This window comes from Mytilus trossulus, chromosome 10, assembly GCF_036588685.1.
Source record: "Mytilus trossulus isolate FHL-02 chromosome 10, PNRI_Mtr1.1.1.hap1, whole genome shotgun sequence".
Taxonomy (NCBI): domain Eukaryota; kingdom Metazoa; phylum Mollusca; class Bivalvia; order Mytilida; family Mytilidae; genus Mytilus; species Mytilus trossulus.
In genome coordinates, this window is record NC_086382.1 from 27,677,749 (window position 1) to 27,702,563 (window position 24,815).

The 24,815-nt window shown below is 31.8% G+C and overlaps 1 protein-coding gene across 3 annotated transcripts; it reads right to left on the reverse strand.

The window, feature by feature from the left end:
• Positions 1-10,508: 10,508 nt before the first annotated feature.
• On the reverse strand, positions 10,509-24,711 carry LOC134687137 (PEST proteolytic signal-containing nuclear protein-like). Of its 3 annotated transcripts, XM_063547156.1 has the most exons (6): positions 24,620-24,711; positions 16,594-16,738; positions 16,464-16,554; positions 15,235-15,303; positions 14,328-14,386; positions 10,509-13,551 (listed from the first exon to the last, which is right to left on the reverse strand). In XM_063547156.1, the coding sequence occupies exons 1-6, from the start codon at positions 24,693-24,695 to the stop codon at positions 13,431-13,433; spliced, it is 561 nt and encodes a 186-aa protein (XP_063403226.1). In that variant the 5' UTR covers positions 24,696-24,711; the 3' UTR covers positions 10,509-13,430. The 3 variants fall into 3 exon arrangements, with proteins under 3 accessions (XP_063403226.1, XP_063403225.1, XP_063403228.1); XM_063547155.1 differs by having other exon boundaries at positions 16,464-16,738; XM_063547158.1 differs by having other exon boundaries at positions 16,464-16,798; positions 24,620-24,676.
• Positions 24,712-24,815: the final 104 nt, after the last annotated feature.

Here is a 24,815-nt window from a genome sequence, read left to right on the forward strand (position 1 = left end):
TACTAAAATTTGCCCTTATGAATTTTACCATTCCCTTTTCATTGCTTTCTTGCAATATCAAGCTTACTGTTTGTGTCATATATGGGCATATGTATGGAATCAGAATCTTCCATATATTTTATTTCTAGTATATAAAATTGTAAAACATAATTTCTTTTTCGTGTATCCATGGCAACAATCTGCATTAATTTGTTATAAAATATTGCAAAAAGGGGGGGAAAGATGTCACATATTTCCCCAAAATTTGGCTAAAATTAGAATTTCAATCGCTTGAAGATATACCTTTTCTGAAACTGTGTACATATACCATTCAGCAAATCCAATGAAAATCATAAGTCTTTCGTCTCATTTTTTTGTAAAATTGCGTCAAAAACTTCGTGTAGAAAAAGAGTGTTTGTAAACAGTACAGTAATTTCTGGACCGATGGCCGGTCTAGCTATGAAAATACGGACTGTCAAACAGAAAACAGCCCATAAAACATGTAAAAAAAATCTTGATGCTCTTATAAACCATCTTTGAAGGCTAAATTAGCACTCATCTGTCTTAAAATGAATTTTATTACACAATAACTTTCCTATTTGAAAAATCCACAGGGGCCATAATGCGAAACTAAACTCTTAACTGTGTATTGCTACCTTAATAGTAAATATTTTTTTCAAATTCTCCCTTTTAAATTATTTTCTGAGTTCTTCTAGCTAAAACGAGTAAAATGGCCTTTTATTTTTGAAAATTGGTTGAGTAATGAATATTTTATGAAGGTTAGCAGTTGACACTGAAACGCAACAAAAACTGATTTTAAGAAAGGTGCCAAGTCAAAGTGTAAAATCTTCTCTCTACCTCAATTTTTAGCCAAATTTTAAAAACTGTACCTCTTTTGTCAGTTTTTTTATGTTGAATATCATAATAAGATCTCTGATGATGCAACATTGTACAAAATTTAGCAATTTTAAGCATAAAAATGTTAATCTTTATGCTTATTCCATACCAAAGACTTGATTAAAAAACTTGGTGATAGGGAATCAATTTCTTACATCTGATTTAACTATACATTTAATATATGCCAAAATGTAACATGAAATCTTGATAAAAACAATAACTTGATATATTCGCAAGAAAAAAACCAACGCGTTCAATACTTAGGCTACTACATGCAGCCCAATCCATCAGAAGTAAGCGTTAAGCCGATAGAGTACAAATATAAGCCTAGTGTCAAAATGTCTAATTTTGGTTGCTAAGGACTGTAAACAATAAAATTGACACATATTGTCATTGTTAAACACTCAATTTACTCAGAAGTTGATTTTGAATCTAAATATCAATAGATTTGTGGCATGAAAAGTCTTAAATTATACAATTCTGAGCCTGGTAAGTATGCCATAAGGTAGCAATAAACAGTTAGGAAAAAGTACTAAAATTTGCCCTTATGAATTTTACCATTCCCTTTTCATTGCTTTCTTGCAATATCAAGCTTACTGTTTGTGTCATATATGGGCATATGTATGGAATCAGAATCTTCCATATATTTTATTTCTAGTATATAAAATTGTAAAATATAATTTCTTTTTCGTGTATCCATGGCAACAATCTGCATTAATTTGTTATAAAATATTGCAAAAAGGGGGGGAAAGATGTCACATATTTCCCCAAAATTTGGCTAAAATTAGAATTTCAATCGCTTGAAGATATACCTTTTCTGAAACTGTGTACATATACCATTCAGCAAATCCAATGAAAATCATATGTCTTTCGTCTCATTTTTTTGTAAAATTGCGTCAAAAACTTCGTGTAGAAAAAGAGTGTTTGTAAACAGTACAGTAATTTCTGGACCGATGGCCGGTCTAGCTATGAAAATACGGACTGTCAAACAGAAAACAGCCCATAAAACATGTAAAAAATAATCTTGATGCTCTTATAAACCATCTTTGAAGGCTAAATTAGCACTCATCTGTCTTAAAATGAATTTTATTAAACAATAACTTTCCTATTTGAAAAATCCACAGGGGCCATAATGCGAAACTAAACTCTTAACTGTGTATTGCTACCTTAATCTAATTTTGTAAAGAATCATTGCAATGACAGAGAAGTATTGTTGTTCAATATTTTTTTGTTTACAAACACCAGATTTTTCAAGCAAAGCTCACATTAAATTGTTTAAGGTACATGAAATTTTTTGATGAAAGGCATGAATTTATAACTTATCATTTTTTTTTTTATATAAATGGCGGAAAATTCATTGATATAAGAACAAAATTTTTACCAGTATCTCCCATATAAGAAAATCATATCTATCTTTATAAGTATATAGGCCCTATGTTTAAAAGTAATTGAGGAGTAACGCATGCGCATCGGATCAGCAATTCATTTAATTTCATTTATGTTAATTGACCAAAGCGACGAATGCATATCACATAAAACACGGATTGAATCATATAATGAATGATGCAATACGAACCATATCATATAATGATAGAAACACATGATATGATCGCAGTTTATAAGAAATTATGTTTGCACATGATATTCAGGCAGAACATATCATATAAAGCAGAATGTATATGATAGAAACATATCTACACATCATACAAAGTTAATTGCGAATTACATATTTAAATTAAGAATTGAATAAGAGAATGTTTAAAAGACGCAACAACTCAACAACGAGCAGAACGCAGAACAAGGTTACCAATTGATCTTCAACACAGCGTGAAAGTCCTACGCCTGGGCGGACTTCACTGGCTCTTGAACAAAAATGTGAAATATATATGCGAAACTGGACGTCACACTAAACTCCGAAACATATTAAATAATAAAACAAAATTAAAAAAAAAAAACATACAAGACTAAAAAAGGGCAGAGGCTTCTGTTCGCTTAAAATGCCGTGATTTGCCATCACTCTCCTATATCTTATAATAATTGGAATAAAGATAACCAAAAACCACAACAGTACGCACAGTAAAATAAAGGCAACAGTAGTTTATCGCTGTTCTAAAGTCATAAATTGATTGGAAGAAAAAAAATCCAGGCTACAAAATAAAACCCAGGGGAACACATCACCTATAAGAGGAAATCAACGAACAGCAGAACACTAATGCGTTACAAAAACAAACGACAAAGCAACATGCAAACTCATCAAACGAATGTTGTACTGTTAAATGTTGTTTATAAAGACGGTAAAATGAACATAAATCAAATTTGCATTACGTTGTACAAACAGATTTTTTTGCAACCGAAACCTCTCTCTAAATTATATATTAACATTTATGTTATCAGCAATCAAAGTCGGGCTTCAAAGTAATTGTGAAACTGCCTATTCTAGGGGTGGTATGAATCAGATGTGGATACTAAATAGAGTAAATATAATCTAAGACTCACTCATCTTGCAATAGCATTAAAACATTTGAATTTTCTACACTAGTCACTAGTATTCCCCTTTCCAAACTAAAAGACAATTTCAAAAGAGTTGCTATTACTTTGTTTCATTAAAAAGAAGGGTGAACGTAGATACAAGTATCTGATCTTGGGGCGGGATAAATTTTACTTTGTAAAGAATCACTCTGATCCAAACAAAAAATTCTCTGAAACTGACATTATCAAGATGCTTGATTTTTTTATGACAACATATTTGTGTGCTCCGTTTGGAGGACGTGTTTTTTCCAACATACTGTCGGAATTTCAATGGGAACCAATTGTGTCCCTCTTTTTGCCGTTTTGTTCTTTATCATTATGAGGTTGACTTCATACAGAAAGAAGATAAGAAGTTAACAATATCCTTTAACTTTACGTTCCGCTTTATAGATGATTTTAACTCTCTAAATGATACAAAATTTGGTGATTATGTTGAACGAGTCTATCCCATCGAACAAGAGATCAAGGATACTACAGACACAGTTAAGTCTGCCTCATATCTTGACTTACACCAAGAAATTGACAAAAAGTGTCGGTTGAAAAAAAAAGATGATTGCAGTTTCCCAATTGTGAACTTTCCATTTCTATGTGGCAACATTCCAGCAGCGCCTGCATACGGAGTATATATCTCCAAATTGATACAATATTCCAGGGCGTGTATTTCCTATCATGCTTTCCTTGATAGAGGATTGCTGCTCACAATGAAGTTATAAAACAAAGATTAGTAGTGTGCATGCTTAGAACTATCATGCCTGTTCAAAATATGAAATGTCATTAAAAAAAACAGTTAAACGTCCCATTTCATTCCGAAAATGCAGTTAAAAAACCTAAATCTTAATATAAATGTATTTTGTATTACTTTCCAGACCTTATGACAATTTGAAAAAGAGGTACGAAAGATACCAGAGGGACAGTCAAACTCATTGATTGAAAATAAACTGTCAACGTCATGGCTAAAATGTTTTTTAAAAACCGGACATATAATAGTACAGAAGACACAACATAGAAACTAAAGACTAAGCAACACGAACCCCACCAAAAACCCGGGTGATCTCATGATCTCCGGAAGGGTAAGCAGAGCCTGATCCATATGTGGCACCCGTCGTGCTGCTTATGTTATTACAAATCCGGTACATAGTCTTATTCGGTAAGTCACATTCGTGAAAAGGGAATGGCATTGTAGCTACGATATAAGGAACGTGTCCAATATAATCTGTGAAACGGTTATTTCATAACAGTCAACCAACTTTTGATGGCGTCCGAAAAAAATACGAAGGAATGATTGCAAATTCACCATTTGGAACTCTTGTTTGAAACACAAATTCATACTGGGCAACACAAATCGCTCACTTACAACTGAGAAAATCATGTGAAGAATGCAATTGCCTCGGAACGGTAAGCAAATCTTGCTCCACAGGAAAAGCTAACATACATCAACGAAGCAAATTTGTGTAAAAATTAAATCATTTAAAACAATTTTGAAAACAAAGATTCTGTTGATTCAATATTGTGAATAACATTTTAGACAGTTTAAGGTTAAAACAAGATAAATATGTTTTATCTAATAAAAAAAAGTATATTATTGTCTGTTTGATAATGTTTGGAAGAAAGGCCTTTTTTTAAAACGACCTCATTTTAATTACCCAATTTATCACAGAGGTTTTGAAACAGATTCGTCATTGTTATTCATTCTTATGCCTTTGCTACTGCATTAAAGTATTAGATTAACCCTCAAACTGTTGTTTTGGGTAAATGATGGGTAAAAATAAAATAACAAAAATTCCAAACTCCAAAGATAATTTAAACAAAAAATTCCCTATTCAAATGACAAAATAAAAAGCTATAACACATCAAACGAATTGGACGCAGTTGTCATATTCCTGGCTTGGTACGGGCATTTCCTTGTTTATAAAATGGTGGATTAAACCTAATGTTATAGCTAGCTTAGCTTCTCACTCATGACAATCGCATGAAATTCAATTATATTGACAACAATGTGTGAACAAAATAAACATACATAGTTTTTTTCTCGTTTTAATTGTTCTACATTTTGCATATCGGGAACTTTTATAGCTTACTAGACGGTATGGACTTTGCTCATTGTTGAAGTATGTGCCATGAGATATAGTTAATTTATGTGTCATTGTTTTGTCTCTTGTGAAGAGTTGTCTAATTGACATTCATACCACATCTCCTTTTTTTACAGGTACAGCAGTCAAAATTGTGTTATATTCTAATCGATTTAGAAACAAACCAATATGTCACCAAAGAAAAACAAAATGGCATATAGAAAAAAACATGTAAAAATGAAAGACAAAGCAATCAGTTACATAGGAAAAGATCTCGTAAAAACTAATAAATGTCAAAGTCTTTCTTACAACCACTGGGTCGATGCCACTGCTGGTGGATATTTATTTCCCCGATGGTAGCACCAGCCCAGTAGTGCTGACATGAATTATCATTGGTATGGTTATATATATAAATTACCTGAATTTGAAATTTTTGAAATACTAAGGCTTTTCTGCCTCAGGGATAGATTACCTTAGCTGTATTTGGCAAAACTTTTAGGAATTTCGGTCCTCAATGCTCTTCAACTTCATACTTTATTTGATCCTGGTATCTATGATGAGTTTATTTATCTACAAGTTACAGATCATTGTTGAAAACATTTGGTTTGTTGGACATAGTTTTTTCTTCAATATATACTCTGACATGTTTGTGAATTCAAATAAAACCTGTACCCATCACTTAACCAATGTGCGTGTGTTTGGTTTAAATTTTGAGAGTTATCCTGATCAAGTCGCAAACACGTGCACTTTTAAGGATAAATATATATTCTATCACTCTTATATGTTAAATAAATATATGTTGAGGCGATGAAAATCGTTCATAGTGATATTCGTCGGACAAAGTTGCATAACTCAGATCTAAAATGGTACAATCAATTTTGGTTGTGTTTAACAAATTTTACACGATAAACTGAAAATCTTTAGAAGGAGTAGACATGCTTTTTGACAGGCAGACGAATTACATTGAGATATTGAACCTTTTGGTGCAACTTCAGAGAGATCCATACACTTGCACACAAGTTATTGTCCAGAAACTAGAAAAACGCTTGTTTTAGCCCTTTGTGGCGCGTTATTCCAGAACATTTAGGGCAATACCCCCAAACTCATATTTAGTCTTCCTATTGTGATATGGACATTGTGGTACAATTGCAGAGAGATCCATACACGTACGCACAAGTTAATGTCCGGAAACTACAAAATTGCTTGTTTTACTCTTTTTGGGCCCCTAATTTCTAAACCGTTAGTTACATAACCCCTAAAATCAATCATAACCTTTCCTTCTATTGTGAACCTTAGGATAAAAATTTCGTAAAGATCAATTAACTTCAACTAAAGTTATCGTCCGGAAACCAAAGTGTTTTCGGACCGACGACGACAACGTCATATCAATACATGGCGCAAAATAAAATTTGCGGTCGTATAAAAACCTGCCTATTGTATATAATAAAAGAAAAGTTTGACATGCAAAGTTAATTTCTGAAAAGAATATATTATTTTTATTGTCAGCAGCCGCGTAATAACTATACTTTGGTATTATCTATTTGGCTTTCCTCTTTTTCTAACATTATTAATTACTTATCTAAAATCAGATAAGGCGAAACAACGAATGTCTTTTCCTCAGACATATATCAAAGAGAATCACTACTGTAGTAATTCTGAAGACTAAAGGATACAAGTTGAATTAAATAACTCTTTTTGTATCATAGTATTAATCATGATATGTCAAAGCTTCAATGAACATCTTAGACAGATGTTAACCGATAAGTCTTTGAAGAAACGAAAATCTATTCTAATGCTTCTTGAAATCCTTATTGAAACGTTAATTGTTAAAGATGACGCTATGTTATCCCCAAGCAAAATAAAAGGCAATAATAATAATATTATTACGTTTCTTATACTTTTTACCGTCATTAACGTGCCAGATTGTTACTTATATGTCGAGGGCTATAAAAAGGCTTGAGCACGTTTTTTTCCACAGTTAAGTTGCAAAACACATTAACTGACATGTTCTTATTGTGACAGATAAACAAACAGTCCCGTTTTAGGAAGCATTATTATGTAACAGAAGAAAAACCTTTAATCTATTTGGTTGAAACCGAACGACAGACTGGGATATAAAAATATTGCGAATTTTTCAAGAATTATTGTAATAACTCTTTCAGGGTCCATTAATATTGGAATGTCAATCTTTGAAACAATTATGTACTCGTATGCCAATTTTTGTTTGGATTTTTTTTCTGAGTTTTTTACTGGTTTGTTTGGGTTTTTTCGTGTATGTATCGTACTCAATTCAATAACTGGTTTTCTTGGTCAACAAAATTTATGTTGTCCTTATGAACAGTAATGAGTTTACTTGTATTCCTTGGAATGGTTGAGTGTTGGTATGCTTTCTTCTTATTCCATATAATAGAAGGGTTCCTTGAGTGAAACGTTCAAACTCTGCGCGACTACGTATGGTGACATTACATATCTAGTTCCTGAGGCTATATACAGTATTTATAATAAAATCAGGTTGTTACAATTTGAATTTGGTTCCATTTGAAAGGTATTTGGCTATGTAATCGATGGTGATGATAAGCCGACTTTCACATGATCTGCGTTTCCTGAAACCATGTTGTTTGTCACAGAGTATATTTTGTTGATCAAAATGTTTCATTATGCTACTTTGAGCCATATGTTCTAACAGTTTACAAGTGTTAGAGGTAAGGGAGACTGGACGATAATTGGCCGCTAGGTGAGTATCTCCTTTCTTGTATAGTGGCACGATGTTACTACAATCTTGAGGAACTTCTCCAGTCTCAAGTGAAAACTGAAAGATTCTTGTAAGAATTGGTGATAGTTCTGCAGCAGTTATTTGCAATATTTTGGTTGGTATTTCACCTGGTCCTGCTGCTTAAAGTCTTATTGGTGTTAAGGTTTTTCAGCAGTTCGAATACCCTTTTATCAGTTACTGTGATGTCATTCATTGTATTGATGTTACTATGACCTTTGCATATGTATTGATGTTTCTAAGACCTTTGCATATGTGATTTCTTTGTATCCGTGTATGCTTTATCTGGTACTGTCTGTACCCAAACTTGTGAGTGCTATTTTTTCTCCTTTTTCATTAGATGTCAAGTTGCTAGTTCCTAGCCAGATTTACCGTATAATGAGATGTTACAAAGAAAGTTTTCTTTTGTACTGATGTTTGACCTAATGTAGCAATATAATAAGGAAAATAATTAATACAATTTATGTATACTTTACCATCCCATGTTCCTTGCTGTCTTGCAAATTAATCTTACTGTTTGTGTCATATATGTGCGTATGTTTGTAATTAGTATCTTCCATGGATTTGATATCCAGTAGTTAAAATGATAAAATATGATTTCTTTTTATTTCCACAGCAACAAACTGTTAACTTTCTATAAAATATTAGAAACAGGGTTTGTTTATGTAATATATACGTGTTTCTCGTTTCTCGTTTTGTTTATATAGATTAGACCGTTGGTTTTCCCGTTTGAATGGTTTTACACTAGTAATTTTGGGGCCCTTTATAGCTTGTTGTTCGGTGTGAGCCAAGGCTCCGTGTTGAAGGCCGTACTTTAACCTATAATGGTTTACTTTTTAAATTGTTATTTGGATGGAGAGTTGTCTCATTGGCACTCACACCACATCTTCCTATATCTACTTGAAGATGTCACATATTTCCCCGAAAAATGGCCAGATATAAATTTCAATCCTTTTGAGAGATACCTTTTTTTAATATGTTGTCATATGTCTTTCGTCTCATTTTTTGGTAAGTTGTTTCAAAACATTTGTGTAGAAAGTGTTTGTAAACATTACATTAAAATCTGGACCTATGGCGGTTCAAGCTGTGAAAATGCACTGTCAAGCAGAAAAATGTCCCATAAAACATGTAAACATAATTTTGTTTTTCTTATAAACCAACTTAAAAGTCTAATTTCGTACTCAGCTGTCTAAAATCGCACAATAACTTTCATATTAGAAAAATCCACAGGGGCAAAAATGCGAAAAACCAGACACTAACTTCGCACTGCTACCTTAGCCATGAAATTATGTCATTTTAATTTGCCCAACTATTGCACCACAAATCAATCAGTCTTTCTATTGGGTAGGTTTATACCTGTTGTTTTTAATACAAGCCTTTGTCATGTGATAGATACCTAGTAGTGTCAACCATTGATATCAGGTTGGCTTGTTAAGGGATTTCTGTTCACAATTATTTGTGAAATGTGATGTTAATTTAACAAATTGGAATACAGGGATTGGTGATATCGAGGTTTTTTAGCACCCCTCTTGTGTATCTGATGAGACTTTGTAGATTAAAATTTGATTACTGTCTTATGCCATTTGGCACAGGCTATTTCTCATTCTAATACAACAACGTTTGTAACGTTCACTTTGATTGGATATGTCACTTTCTTACATGGCATCAATTGACAATTGATGCTATGGGACGTACGCGCCAGCGCAGATGGCATATGACAAATTTTAAATACATGTTTTAACGTTGTTTTCTGTCAGTTTCATTAGAATGGAGATAACAAAAATGTATTTTAAGCTCCGATGGCATCAATTTGGGATTTGATGGTCGCAAATACCCGTTTACTGTCTCAGCTAATGGGTCGCCAGTAAACTTAATTTGCGACCATCAAATCCCCAATTGATGACGTCGGAGCTTAAAATACAATACAGTTATCTCCTAAATATATAATGGAAAAAGTTTTGAGAAAAGGAAATGTCAATAATGTTTCAGGCCTAATTTCGCAGTATTAGGTAAAAATACAATACTAGTGTGGTAAATGATTGTTTGTTTTTGTTCTTCCTTTTTATCGAAATTGATATGATTTAAATTGATATAAAATAATGATTTTTCTCTCCTCACAGGTACCGTGAAGTTACTTCTTCTAGATCTACTTAGCACATTAGCTCTCACTCAAAAGAATGTTATTGTTACATATAGAATATAAGTTTCATACTTCCAGAAGCACAATTATATAACAATTTACAGGTGGGAATATACACAACTGATTTAAAGATAATATTAATTTAATCATTATTAAAACAACAACAATTTGCAAGATTTGGATAAAAAAAATTACAATAATTACTTTTTTTCAATTTCATCCATACAAAATATTCAGTAGATCACAACTTCTCCATGATGGAAATCAAATGTTAAGGATGTTTGCTCCTCCATTTTTTGATTTTTTTGCCCGATTTTCGTAATCCTCTGGTTTTATCCATGAATTGTCATTAAAAAAAAATTGCCCACAAACCCCTACTTTTCTTTTCATAATTTTATTCGTAAATTTTAAAAAGCCATATTTCAAAATTTTAAAAAATTCTTGTATTTTTTTTTATATTTTTTGAAAGAATAAGGTGCCAAATATTAGATATACAAAAAGTCTTGAGAGAATTATTTCCCGCCAAATTTTCAAGAGAACACGGACCCTTCATTTTTTTAAACTTTTTTAGTTACAGTATTTATATACTATCAATCTATAATAGTCTTTTAAAAAGCTTGTTATTTTTTAGCAGAGGAGCGAACATCCTTTTAAGTCAAAGTATCCAGCACATTTGTTTTGTAATGATGAAAATACATAAGTTTAAAATGAAGGTGTTTTGTACATGTGTATATCTATCCCTCAAACATGAACTAGTGGTTTTGTACTTATATAGAGTTACATGTATCATTTAGACCTAAGATACCTATATTTTAGGAATAAATTAGATTCATTGACATCATGTATATGCTAATTTTTACATGTTATTTTATAGGTTACTACATTCTTTTAATACAAATACTAATATAAAATGTGGCAAAAATGTCTAGCTGTTAGATGAATGAATTGTTTTATTTCAATATGAAATACAAATGTACCAGTTGCTGTTACTTCTATACTTGTCAATTAAAATGTATAATATATAAATCAATACATATTTGTGAATACATATATATACAATTAAAAGAAATAGCTAAAACTTTTTTTTTTTTATTTAACCAGTAACCCCAAAACAAATGCTATAGATAAAAAATATTTATTTAACCATATTTTACCCAACCAAGTCATTCATGCCTTGTGTCTAATGTTATATTCGTTTTACTCAATGAATGGTCAATTCACTCACTTCTGACAACAATATAAGTATTTAAATGTGTCAAATTTAGTAAAAATGATATGTCCATTAAGTGTCAAAAGCTATATATATGTATTAGATATAAGAAGATGTGGTATGAGTGCCAATGAGACAAATTTCCATCCAAGTCACAACTAATGAAATTAACCCATTATAGATGAAAATAGGTCTTTTATTAATATCATAAAAGTCTGTTTTACTTAAATATTATTTTTTTTTAATGTTTTACTCACTAATATTTCAGTTAAAGCAATGGTTTTGTTGTTGTTCTAATTCATTTTGAAATACAGTTGTTAATAAACAGTTTAAATGTGGAACAAAACTTACAGAATAATGAATCGTTAGTTTTTCAGTATTTTTATGAACAATGGGGTAAATACCAGAAACCGTTTTTTTTTTAAATTGAGTGTATGCATCATAACAGTTTCATATCAATTTTGTTCTACTTCATTGTCCAAGACAACGTTAGTTTTTGTATTTCCTCATTAAGAATGATATTGTTAAATCAAAAATTTAAAGCATCACATCTTTTCTAATTTTGATGTGTTACATAAAAGCAAATCACACTTAATAAAAAAAATGCATGAAACATTTTGCATGCAATAAACTAAATGGTACATAAATTGTAGAACTATTAGTTTGTCAGACAGATGATGTAAAACAGTATGGGAGACTTTACATAGTAAAAATAAACATCCCAGTAACAAGCAGTAGAGGATTTCATTATTAATCATATATAACAACTACATTATTGACTAGTATTTCACAGCATTTTACTGTCCTTCAAAATACTTGTAAATAATAGATTAAACAAAAACCTTACATTCATGCTACACAATGTGATTCATGTCATACAAATGTATTCAAATACAAATAAATCAAATGCCAAAGTTCTAAACTGAAGCACACTTGCATTGCATCATTTATTGTTTACTTTGCCCTCATTGGCCTTCTCAATTTACACCTTAAACTACATAATTCTAATTTTATAATAGTAAAATGTGATTTAAAGTCTATGCATAAGAATGTTCATGCGAAACAATGATTTTTTTCTCTTCTTTATAAACTGATTCATAATCCATAAAAACGTTGAAATTGCACTATGAAAATAGAGTAACAACACAGAAGCAATTTTTGACCTGTAAAACTTATTCTCTTAATTTTGTGGCCTGTTATCTATCTCTTGCATAAAGTCATATATAAACAAAAAGAATCTAAAATTATTTTTTTGTCAAATTTGATTTCATTCTGAAGTTACAAAATTTTGAATAATGTCTTAAATGTTGATTTCAGGACAGAACATATGATGTCATTATATTATGTGCAAAAGATTGTACCAATGGGTCACACACTTTTCTATTTAACCCAAAGAGAATATTTTTTCTAGAGAAGTAGGTTTAACAACTCATTAAAATTGGATATCGCTTGCAATCTACACTTGTTATGAAAGCTATAATTATTTCACACTAACTCATAGTCATGATAGTTGCAAATTCATGTTTCCTTCCCAGGGTCTCATGTATTTCACTATGGAACATCCCTTAGAAGAATTGGCCATTTTCATTGTATTAGATGCATGTTCATGATTTTTGAAAAGCCAGAAAAGATGTTAAAGTCTGTGAATATATTTTACAATGACCCAAAATATGTATCTCTCTGTACCACTCAAAAAGTTTTAACTATCAAAAACTTAATCCCACTGATGTTCTACTTAATCTTTAAAAGTATCACTTACACATTTATTAAAAAAAACTTCAGCAAGCAAAAACACAAATGCATAAGTTTGGTTCATGTTAAAGAGATATAAATAAATCATGATTCTCCTAAGTCTTCTAATTGTTTTTGAATATCTCTTTCTATGGCTTTGTTTCTGTCTACAAATCCTAATCTTCCCTTACCAAATGAATTTGGTCCAGCAGCTGTTGGTGTTTCTCTTGAAAACAAAACAAAACATTATAAATAAAATGAAACAAAGAAAAATGCATGATTTGTAAAATATACTACAAAATACTTAAATGAAGGTGTTTCTCAGGAAAACAAAACAAAAGATTATAAATAAAATGAAACAAAGAAAAATGCATGATTTGCATGATTTTTTCAAATGGTATAGAAAGTACCTGAATTATGATCTCCTCAAAAATCAAGTTGTTCTAAATCCATAGTGAAAATAGTAGTTGAGGCAATGGTGGAAATCTAACTTGATCTGTTTTTTATGTAAGGTAGAAATGTATGCATTTTATGGTAGAGCAATGCAAAACAAAACCATACTCTGATTCACTTGAAAAGGTTTTAGATGATTCAGGGGGATGATTATTATTATTTGATTATTTGTGTTTTCAAACCCCACTTTTAAGCACAGCTTTTTGGCTATTTCATGGCAACCAGTTTCTAATGGTGGAGGAAGCCTGAGAGCCCACAGAAAAACACTGACCTTCAATAGGAAAACTGATAATTTAAGATTGGAGTCTAGTGCACCCACACAAGGGGGTTAGAGTTCACAACCTCAGTGTTGACTGGCTAGTGATTACTGCAGTAACTACTTAGACAACCGAGGCCCCTTCGGAAGATGATACAGGATTTAATGTAAGAAGAGGCACATAACAAAGAATATGTATAAGCAGAGCAGGACAAAACTAAATTTAGTATGTAATGGAATGTTAACTTATGAGTATCTTTCCACTCTGTTAATTTTACAAAAAAGCAACAAACCTGCCAATATTTTTCATTCTCATTTTGGCTTCAAATGGCATTTCTTCTTCCTCATCACTCTACAAATAATAATTAAAGTATATCTTATGGTAAATCTACATCATCAACTCAACAATTGTAATGTCCCAATGTGGCCCTAATTATATTAACAACATTTAGCATAAGATACTTATTCAATGTGACTGGAACATCATTTTTATATTCAAACATAATAGTCTACCTCTATATATCTAAGTCAAATATTTTTAAAATGTTTTTTTTATTAATTAAATTCTTATGTTCTACCTTAATTGACAAACCACCAATATTTTTTTTAAGTTTTACTATCCATTCAAAACTTATTTCATTCATACTGTAAATATTTCCATTGCATGCTTTTATAGTATTTAAATATGTCCGTGCATAGTCTCAAACATTACATCATAACAGATCTCCTTGTTTTTTGTCACAGCTTGTTTAAGTTTGCCTTTGGCATTAATGCTTTTGTGTGAATGATGGTACAGTGTCTTTTTGTATTAAGTTTAAACATATTTATTTATAGTGGACTAGGAAATAAGTTATTACAACTTACATTAATCCTTTTCCACTATGTGTGTGTGACTGCTATCTGTAGTGGCATTAGGCAGTTTTTTTTCAAGGGTTTCCTTTATGTGCAAGAGATATTACTCTCTCTAAAGTTAAGTCTTAACAAGGGTTACCAGTCAGTCATTTATCGTCCCCTTCTGACAAACTATCATTGTTTCTTCAGACCATACTCGCAAATGGTGTCAAGGGAGAGTGGAAAACCTTTTTTTTGTATATTTTTTCTCGTCTTTTTTTTTAATGTTAACATTTCATATGTAAACAATCGTCTCTTTTGTGTTTTATTGTTATTTTGTCATTTTTCTGAAATTTATTATAATCATACCTCATCCTGATTAAAAGCTTTGGCAATAGCAGCTGTCTGTGGTTTAACTGGAATGGGCTCAGTCTTTTTCTGAAGAAAACATTGTTTTGTCCATTAAATATTATGAAAGCAGCAAAGTATCATCATAGTTAATGTGGTAAAATTTATTCATGAATAGTTAAAAAAAAAAGTATATTTTGGCAGACTTGACAGATCTGTTTAAAAGAAAAACAGTATATTTGTATGTAAACATATATATTTTTGATCAATGTCATTGTTGTTTTTATGAACTTGTTTAACATCTCACAGTGGTATACTACTGTTGCCTTTACTTATTCACCCCTTATTTCATTGATTTTGTATTTACATTGTATCATAGAGCATTCTGTATAAACCTGAAGTCATGTGCTCTTCTGATTTGAAGATAGTGTTTGTCATAAATATTTTTTGATTCCGGTAGATGGATCAAAACTAGAGTTGAAAAAAAAAAAAAAAAATCCTAAATGTACTTAAACTTTTAACTACAAGGTTGAAAAGTAATAGGGGTCAGTGATTTGAAAAACTTTTGTAAATGCGAAAAACCCTTTCGTAAATTACGAAAGTGACGAGCGCTAGCAAAATCACTGAGTGAAGGCATTAAGTGTGAATCTACAGTTTTGGAAACAAGGCCATGTGAATGCCCAAAAATGCTGCATGACCCTATGATTTTATTGTTGCAAAAGATAAGGCTAAATTTGTACTTTCCTGAATGATATATGAAATTTTCTACTTTCCAAAGGTAAATCAGGTACAGATTTAATTCAAGACATAGATTAGCATTCAAATCAATGGAAGATTTTTTACTGAATTTACCCCTATATCTATCTACTGTAAATTCAGAAATTATTGCAAGGTTTTTATTATTGGGGAAAATGCGACAGAGTTGTAAACGCAATAATTTAAACTTGCATTTTGAAATAGTTTGTATGAAATAAACAGGTCTTTTCTCAAAATCGTAATAATTAAAATTGCATAAATTTAAGTCTAAAATGACAAAATCGCAATAATAAATACACGCAATAATTTCTGAATTTACAGTATTGCATATTACATCTTTTAATTAATTAACTTCTTCACCCTACTATTTTCCTTTTTTTCTGTAAACAGAATTCAAACAGTGTTAAAGATGGTATCATTTATGTTTTTTGTGTTGCCTTGTAGCGGTCACATCAATGTTGACCCTTTTTTCTTTATACAAATATGTCAAATACCTGAGTTGAGAGTGATATTTTGACAGGTGCTGCCTTTATCAGTTGTGCTGTGTCTTTGCTGTTGGCTGACAAATCTGTCTTTTTCTTTAGGCCAAAACTCATGGTAATTTTCTTCTTTTCCACTGGTTCACCAAAACTCATGGTAATTTTCTTCTTTTCCACTGGTTCACCAAAACTCATGGTAATTTTCTTCTTTTCCACTGGCTCGCCATCACCTTTCTCTTCAAACTTCCTCTTCTCTGCACTCTGTGGAGAACTTTTGACATCGACAGCCCCTGATTAATGGTAAACTGGGAAATTTGAAACACTAGCTTTTTTTTTTAAAGATGAAGATTCTGTGAATGGGAGAAATATAAAACTATGTGAGCAGCTTATTGTTTTCAGAGGCTCTTTTAGTAGGCTTATTAAATGTACTTTTTGATGAAAAAAAAACATTTAATATTGCAACCTCATATTCTAATTTTTTCAATTTTCATCTGAATCAGATCAACACATATTACTAATAGTATTTTTTGGCATAGTTCATTATTTAATTACAATTACACTTGTTCTTGTATGTACTTGTTGTAAGTACTTATGCTGTACAGTAACAAGTACCTGCATATATATATATACCTCTGTAGAGTTTTCATATTTATAGATATTTTTTAAATCGAAACAAAGTATATGCATATTTTTCAGTCAACTTTATCTGATTTTATAGTTTCCAATACAGTCATAATATTATTCAAGTGCATGTCCCAAGTCAGGAGCCTGTAGTTCAGTGCTGGCATTTGGTTAAGGTCCGTCAGAATCCATGACAAGTCCCCCACTGGCAAGTCGCCCCACACCTAATCGCCCCACTTTTTCACCAACTCGACCCACTTTAAAAAAAAAAATCAAAGCGCTGTAAGCACTGTAGGCAGTTAACCAAAAACCAAGGCAAACATAATTATGAAAACTGTGGCAATGTTGCTTCAACTTTTTTTTTAAAGATTTAAAAGATTTAAAAGAACAAACATTAATCATTCATATATAATTGTACATTTATGTTCATTTAATGAATATATCATTAAGGCAAATAATTCATATTTTATCAAGGTTTTCAATAGCAAGGAGTCTTTCATGAGTCAGCAGTAGTACAAATTTGCAATGATTGCAGTTTTTCTAGTTGATCTTAATCTTTAGTACGAGCTTGTAAAAGTATGAATGGACTTGCTTCCCTGGATGAAAACTGAGTTTGTGTTGTACAGTACAAAAGTTATGAGACACAAATCAGACAAATGTTTACTACTACAGGGATTAATGGTGAGGTCTGACTGACCTGTCCATAGTAAATGTAAATGACTCCCACCTTCACCCCAAGTCCATGATGTCTAAGTTTAAAATAAAATGACAGGTGTTAGGGTCTAGCAAAGTGATATGCATATGTGTCGCCTATGAGATTGACCTTGTATGTCATTCAATCTTTTTTGGCATGACAAACAGGAATGAATATGGTTTAGGCGTTGGTATCTCAATCTTTTACAAGTTCTCAAAACACACACAAGAGGTGTGGGGTGATCCTAGGGACTACTCCTATTTTTCATTTGATTTTTTTATATTGTTCCATACATGAATATATATGGTTTATGGGTAGGGATCTCAACCGTTATCAAGTTTTCAAACAGGAGGGGGTGGGGGACCCCAAAACCCAGTGACTTCCTCTATATTCATTTGATTTGTTATATTGTCCAATACATGAATATATATGGTTGAGGGGTGGGGATCTCATCTGTTTCTAAGTTATCAAACAGGAGTGGGTATGATGACCCTAAGGACTCTCCCTATATTTCATTTGATTAGATCTCATACATGAATATATATGATTTAATTTAAAGGTGGGGATCTCGACTGTTTCCAATTTTCAAACAGGTGACTGCAGGGACTCCCCTTATATTTCATTTAATATAGAGTTGGGGATCCCAACTGTTTCAAAGTTCTTAAACATGAGGGGTAGGGTGATCACAGGGTCTTCCCCTATATTTCATTTGATTTGTTATATAGTCTTATACATGGTTAAGGGGTGATGATCTCGAATTTTTCCAAGTTCTCAAACAGGAGGGTGTACAGTAACCATTGAGACCCCTTATAATTCATTTGATTTGTAATATTGTCCCATACATAAATATTTATTGTTTAAGATTTTGGATCTCGACCGTTATACATTCTCAAACAGAAAGGGGTAGAGTGGCCCCACGAACTCAACCTATATTTCATATGATTTGTTATATTGTCCCATACATGAATATATATGGTTTAGGGGTGGGGATCTTGACCGTTACCAAGTTTTGGTCATTTTGGTCTCTTGTGGATAGTTGTCTCATTGGCAATCATACCACATCTTTTTTTTATATAAAAAACACTTCCAGCTATTTTAACTGACCTATCAAAATTGAGAAGAAAAAAATATCCCTTGAAATTGCAGTAATATGTTTATCTTGAAAAGCGTTTAACATGCATTACCAACATTAATCACTGATAAATAAAAATTAAAAAAAATTGTTACCAGGAATATAAATATTGTTAGATAAACTGTTCCCAGCTGTCACATTGTATTGGATTTTCACATTAAAATTGGTGTACAAAATATTTTCTGCTTTTTCTTTCTTTTACATATATCTTTTGGTTTTTAATTCTAGTGTTTATATTTATTTACCATCATGACCATGCATAGATGTATTTTGTCACCTGTAGCCAAAACCCGGGATTACCCCTTATCCGCTTCCGGAATCGGATCTGATATTGTAATCTCGCGGCAGCCATTTTATTTTCAATGTTGTTTTTGACAGATAGTGAGATACGATTTTACTCGGATTTACACATTATTTATCGGCGATTTTCAGTATAAAGCTAGCGGTTGAACAAATTGAACATCGCTGTCATGAATAGTTATGATGAAAATAAGTTTGAGATCGTTTATTAATAGGAAATTTTGGTAAAAATGTTTGCAAATTTTTTATTTTCCTTCAAGGTCCGTCGGGCGTAGCTAGTAACCAAGTAGAAAGTCCGACTGCAAAAGTGGAAGGTCGCAGACCTCGGACCACCGCTAATTTGAACTCCTGTGTCCAAATTAAAAAGATACAAAAATTTTGTCTTTTATTAAATTCAAAATTGCCGCCAACAGCGTGATCAGTTGAACTTATATTCAAACAAATGGAAGTTTTTAACTACCTTGACTGGCTATACAGCCCTTGCACGGTCGGAACTTATATTAATAGACTACTGACGTATACGTAGTTGACTACATATTGATGACAAGCAATATTCCTACGACTTTTGCAATTTGGAAAATCTACACTACTTGTCTTAAGAGATTTTCGGCGATTAAATATTTCATACATTTGTTCTTTGACATGATGGTCATCTTAGCCAAAAGCTCAGAGGATAATACACTACATAAGGATTCCTAATGTGCTCTACTTCCTATGTGCAACTTCAAAACTTTTGGGAAAATCGACGATCATTTAAGTTTTTTCTGCTCATAGTTTTTGTAATCCAGAATGAAAAGTATGAAAAAACTGTCCAATAAGTTATAAATAATATAGTAGCCAGCTAGATGATAACAATGGCACGTATTTCAGCATTTATTGGGTAGCACACAAATCTAGGGTGCTCGCATAAGGCAGCTTAACTGCCTAAACCAGATGCTCCGCAGGGCGTAGCTTTATACGACCGCAGAGGTTGAACCCTGAACGGTTGGGGCAAGTATGGACACAACATTCAAGCTGGATTCCGCTCTAAATTTGGATTGTGATTAAATAGTTGACACAGCATAAGTTTCTGACACAGAATGAATGTATTCAAATGAACTTAAAATTTTTGTTTTCTCTTAGAGCAATTCACTATGCTGTTGAATATTAATCCTCTCAAAAAAATGTTTGAAGAAATTTTCTTTTTATTTATGAAATTTCAAATGAGAAAAATTTAACCCAATTTTTTATTCACATCCCCCTTTCCCTTATTCCAAAACTAATTTCAATTAAAATATTCTAATGGAGTTTGCAACAATTACTACTCATTTAAATACATGATGTAAAAAAACTGCTTGTTATCACTGAATGGTAAAGATTATTTAAATTTATCAGTTGGTAGTAAAAAGTGAATATACATTGTATATTGTATATAACAAAGATTTAAGTTGATTCTGGACAAAGAAAGATAACTCCAATTAAAAAAAAATCTTGCAGATATTTCTTGCTTACTTTACTGGACAAAGAAAGATAACTCTTAATTAAAAAAAAAATTGCTATTTCACAATATTGTGAAATTAGATATTTCTTGCCATTGCACAATACTGTGCAATTGAAAAGACTTGCTATTGCACAATACTTAATATAATAATTTTAGATCCTGATTTGGACCAACTTGAAAACTGGGCCCATAATCAAAAATCTAAGTACATGTTTAGATTCAGCATATCAAAGAGGCCCAAGAATTTAATTTTTGTTAAAATCAAACTTAGTTTAATTTTGGACCCTTTGCACTTTAATTTAGACCAATTTTAAAACTGGACCAAAAATTAAGAATCTACATACACAGTTAGATTTGGCATATCAAAGAACCCCAATTATTCAATTTTTGATGAAATCAAACAATGTTTAATTTTGGACCCCGATTTGGGCCAACTTGAAAACTGGGCCAATAATCAAAAATCTAAGTACATTTTTAGATTCAGCATATCAAAGAACCCCAAGGTTTTAAATTTTTGTTAAAATCAAACTAAGTTTAATTTTGGACCCTTTGGACCTTAATGTAGACCAATTTGAAAACGGGACCAAAAATTAAGAATCTACATACACAGTTAGATTCGGCATATTAAAGAACCCCAATTATTCAATTTTGATGAAATCAAACAAAGTTTAATTTTGGACCCTTTGGGCCCCTTTTTCCTTAACTTAAACTTCCAAAATCAATACCAACCTTCCTTTTATAGTCATAAACCTTTTGTTTAAATTTCATAGATTTCTATTTACTTATACTAACGCTACGGTGCGAAAACCAAGAAAAATGCTTATTTGGGTCCCTTTTTGGCCCCTAATTCCTAAACTGTTGGGACCGAAACTCCCAAAATCAATACCAACCTTCCTTTTGTGGTCATAAACATTGTGTTTAAATTTCATTGATTTTTATTTACTTTAACTAAAGTTATTGTGCGAAAACCAAGAATAATGCTTATTTGGGCCCTTTTTTGGCCCCTAATTCCTAAACTGTTGAAAATAAAACTCCCAAAATCAATCCCAACCTTTATTTTGTGGTTATAAACCTTTTGTGAAAATTTCATAGATTTCTATTAACTTAAAACTAAAGTTATAGTGCGAAAACCAAGAAAATGCTTATTTGGGCCCTTTTTGGCCCCTAATTCCTAAAATGTTGGGACCAAAACTCCCAAAATCAATACCAGCCTTCCTTTTGTGGTCATAAACCTTGTGTTAAAATTTCATAGATTTCTATTTACTTTTACTAAAGTTAGAGTGCAAAAACTAAAAGTATTCGGACGACGACGACGACGACGACGACGCCAACGTGATAGCAATATACGACGAAAATTTTTTCAAAATTTGCGGTCGTATAAAAACTGGATCACCAACTCGCCCCACTTTTAAAAAAATCGCCCCACTTGTGAAATGTGTTAAATCCCGTTAATATTACTCCTGAAAACTCGCCCCACTGAATGGAAAACGATAAAATCTAGATTAACATATTATTAACCAGGATGAATTTAGTAAAGCAAACTCGCCCCACTCATGGAAAAAGATGTTATCCCGTTGTATATAACTTAAATTCCGTGAATATTACTTCTGCCAACTCGCCCCACTTATGGAAAAGGATAATATCTAGATTAATATTATTAGATTAGTAAATGCATGTCAAAGGTTACTTTGCTTTTTATCATTTTGATTCCAAGCCATAAATGTCTCATTTTTGTTCGATTTCAAACCATAGACAAAACTTACCAATCAATTTGTCAACAACAACAAAACCTATTTTGACTACTTTTACTAACAAAAACACGACACACGCTTATGGTAAATGAATGAATAGGCATTCTCTTTGATATTTACTTGAAAGAAACATTTGCCTTTCTCCGATTGCTCGTTAGTGTTGAATTATTCTTAATTCAGAGACAAAAGTAATCAACCTGGTAATTGCTATGATAACAAATTGCTGTTAATTGAAATCCGTTAATTATTATGATATATTGCATTATGATACAATTAAACAGGTTTCTTTTTAATTGTTATGCAAATAACTAATCTTTAAAATATACAGTTATTCTTCAACAATACGAAAATTATTTTTAGAATTATAATCTCAGTATATAAATAATACTAATTAAATAAATTTTCGGTTTGTTTGTATTCTGTGTAGATAAGTTTTCATTTAAGTGGGGCGAGTTTTTATTTTTAATTTTATATTAATCTAAATATTACCGTTTTCCATTAAGTGGGGCGAGTTGGCAGGAGTAATATTAAACATGATTTAACCAATTTCTCATGTTGGGCGATTTTTTAAAAAGTGGGGCGAGTTGGTGATCCAGGTTGGGTCGATTTTTTTTTAAGTGGGGCGAGCTGGTGAAAAAGTGGGCAATTAGGTGTGGGGCGACTTGCCAGTGGGGCGACTTGTCCTGCTTCTGTCCGTCATATTTGATTTTTGTCCTCTATCATGTTTATATTGTTATGAATTAATCCCTGAACTTTCTTGTTTAAAATAATTCTCAAAATATCCCTTTGTCTTCCTTTCTACATGTAGCTGTCAGACTACTCTAGACATTAAAGGTATTTTTGTGTTTGTACATGTATATCACCTTTGTTAGGCTAAATAAGATAGTATGTGTGGTTCCAGTTACATCTGAAAAAAAGTTAGGGTAGGTGGGTATGTTTTCTTTGATTTTTGATTTTTTTTTTGCATTGAGTCTGTAGAAGCAAAATTCTGACTTTAACACTGCTAAATGAAAAATGACAATAAAATCTTTAGGGTAGGCTATTTTTAAGACCAAAAAATATGGGAAGGTAGTGTTACTGGAAGCACACATATATTTTTGTTTCAGGGCCATAATAAATAATAGGTTTGTTTGCCCAAATGCTACCTACCCAGAAAAAAGCTGCCTTCTCAAATTCTTTTATTGTCCTGATTTGAAGAAGGTTTTTTTTAATCAAATAGGCATGAAGACTAAAAAACATCAGATACTTCAATTTCTTTTTTCAAAAAAAAAAAGAAAGAAAATGCCTTCCTACATGTACCTACCTACCCACTGTCTCAACCTTTGGGTAGGGTTTGGGCAAACCAAAATATTTTTAAGTGTGGCCTTCGCCTTAGTGTCCTCGTTTGAACATTTGGTTTCAAGACACTTGAAAAGCAATATATTAGTGTATGGAAATCAATGAAGTTGTATCACAAGTGAAAAGACTGTGGTGGCTTGTAATTTGTAAAATAACTTGCCTAAGGGAAGTAATTGGGGGGACCTCAATGACAAATTACAGTAAAATATCTACTTAAATGACCTGAACTGTAATATTTAGTGCATGCCAACAAATGTACACTTTCATTCATTTATGAACATAAAATAGTCAACTGATTTTGACAATCACATAAAATTCTTTAAAAAAACAGTCATTACAGTAATGATTAATTATTTGAAACCTCTGAAGAATAACAACAAGGATGATTTTGGCGTTAAGGTAGTCCAAAATAACTGTTTGGTGCCTATAGGGAAGGGTTCTGCTTCTTGTCATGCCTCGTGCTTAGCTGGGCAAACATACATTAGCTCAAAGAATAAAGGTCCTTTGTAAATATGAAATTGTCTATGCTTTTTAATAATATTTAAAATAGTAAAAAAAATCATAAGTTTATATGTGGTACGGTTCTGCAGAAAATATAACCTCATTCAATGACATGGCAAGCAAAGCTTAATTATTATTTGAACTGACGAACAGATAAAAAAAAAGTAGCATCAGTCATCATCATGATAATTTTTTTAGAAAAGTCTAGTCAGTGCAGCCAGTGTGGCTAATGAATGTTGATTCACTGTTTTCTCAAAGGGAAAATGCATAATTCAAAGTTAAATTTTAAGTCAGTTTGGAAATAAGTATGCAGTGTTTCTCATGATACACTAAATCTCCTAAATTATTTTCTACCTGACGCATTTTCGGCCATCACAAATAAAACAAGGGCGATAATCGTAAAGCTTTTGGACACATTTGCTTCAGACATTATCTGTGTCTGGTCGGAGGGGTTGCACCAAGGACCAAAATGCAGTCCTGAAAAGGCCCGAATATAACTGAAAATATAAGTCTTGATTTTTTTTAAGTGGATTTGACTAAAGTTAAAGTA